This window comes from Fukomys damarensis, unplaced genomic scaffold (genome assembly GCF_012274545.1).
Source record: "Fukomys damarensis isolate Sample0158 unplaced genomic scaffold, DMR_v1.0_HiC HiC_scaffold_27, whole genome shotgun sequence".
NCBI classification, from domain to species: Eukaryota; Metazoa; Chordata; class Mammalia; order Rodentia; family Bathyergidae; genus Fukomys; species Fukomys damarensis.
Window position 1 is genome coordinate 8,051,907 of NW_022900939.1, and position 318 is coordinate 8,052,224.

The following is a 318-nucleotide window of genomic DNA, read 5'->3' on the forward strand; positions in this document are numbered from 1 at the left end:
TCCCCAGGGCGCGGGCCTCTCCGGGTGCGCCCACCGGTCCCCCACGTCCCGGGAGGGTGGCGCCGCTCACAGGGCCGAGTCGGAGTCGCTGGAGTCCAGGCTGTTCCTCAGTTTGCAGCTGCTGAGCTGCTCCCTCTGCAGCGACAAGCTCTGCGTGCTGCGGCGCAGGCACTCCAGGCTCTGCAGGAAAGACTTCTTCGCCTTCTCCTCCTCCATGGGGGACACCCCCTCTTCCTCCACCTCCTGGATCTCGTCGAAGGTCACCGGCTGGGTCTTGAAGCGGGACTGGCGCGGCCGCCGTAGCCGGCCCTTCCCCTT

The 318-nt window shown here is 68.9% G+C and overlaps 1 protein-coding gene across 1 annotated transcript in view; it reads right to left on the reverse strand.

Moving 5' to 3' along the window:
• CUNH11orf96 (chromosome unknown C11orf96 homolog) overlaps positions 1-315 on the reverse strand; it is a gene marked incomplete at its 5' end in the record, with an annotated part of 866 nt that extends 551 nt beyond the window's left edge. The window contains one exon of the mRNA XM_010612689.2: positions 15-315. Within this exon, the coding sequence (XP_010610991.1) occupies positions 67-315 (249 nt within the window). The remainder of the gene's footprint in view (positions 1-14) is intronic.
• Between the last annotated feature and the right edge of the window lie 3 nt (positions 316-318).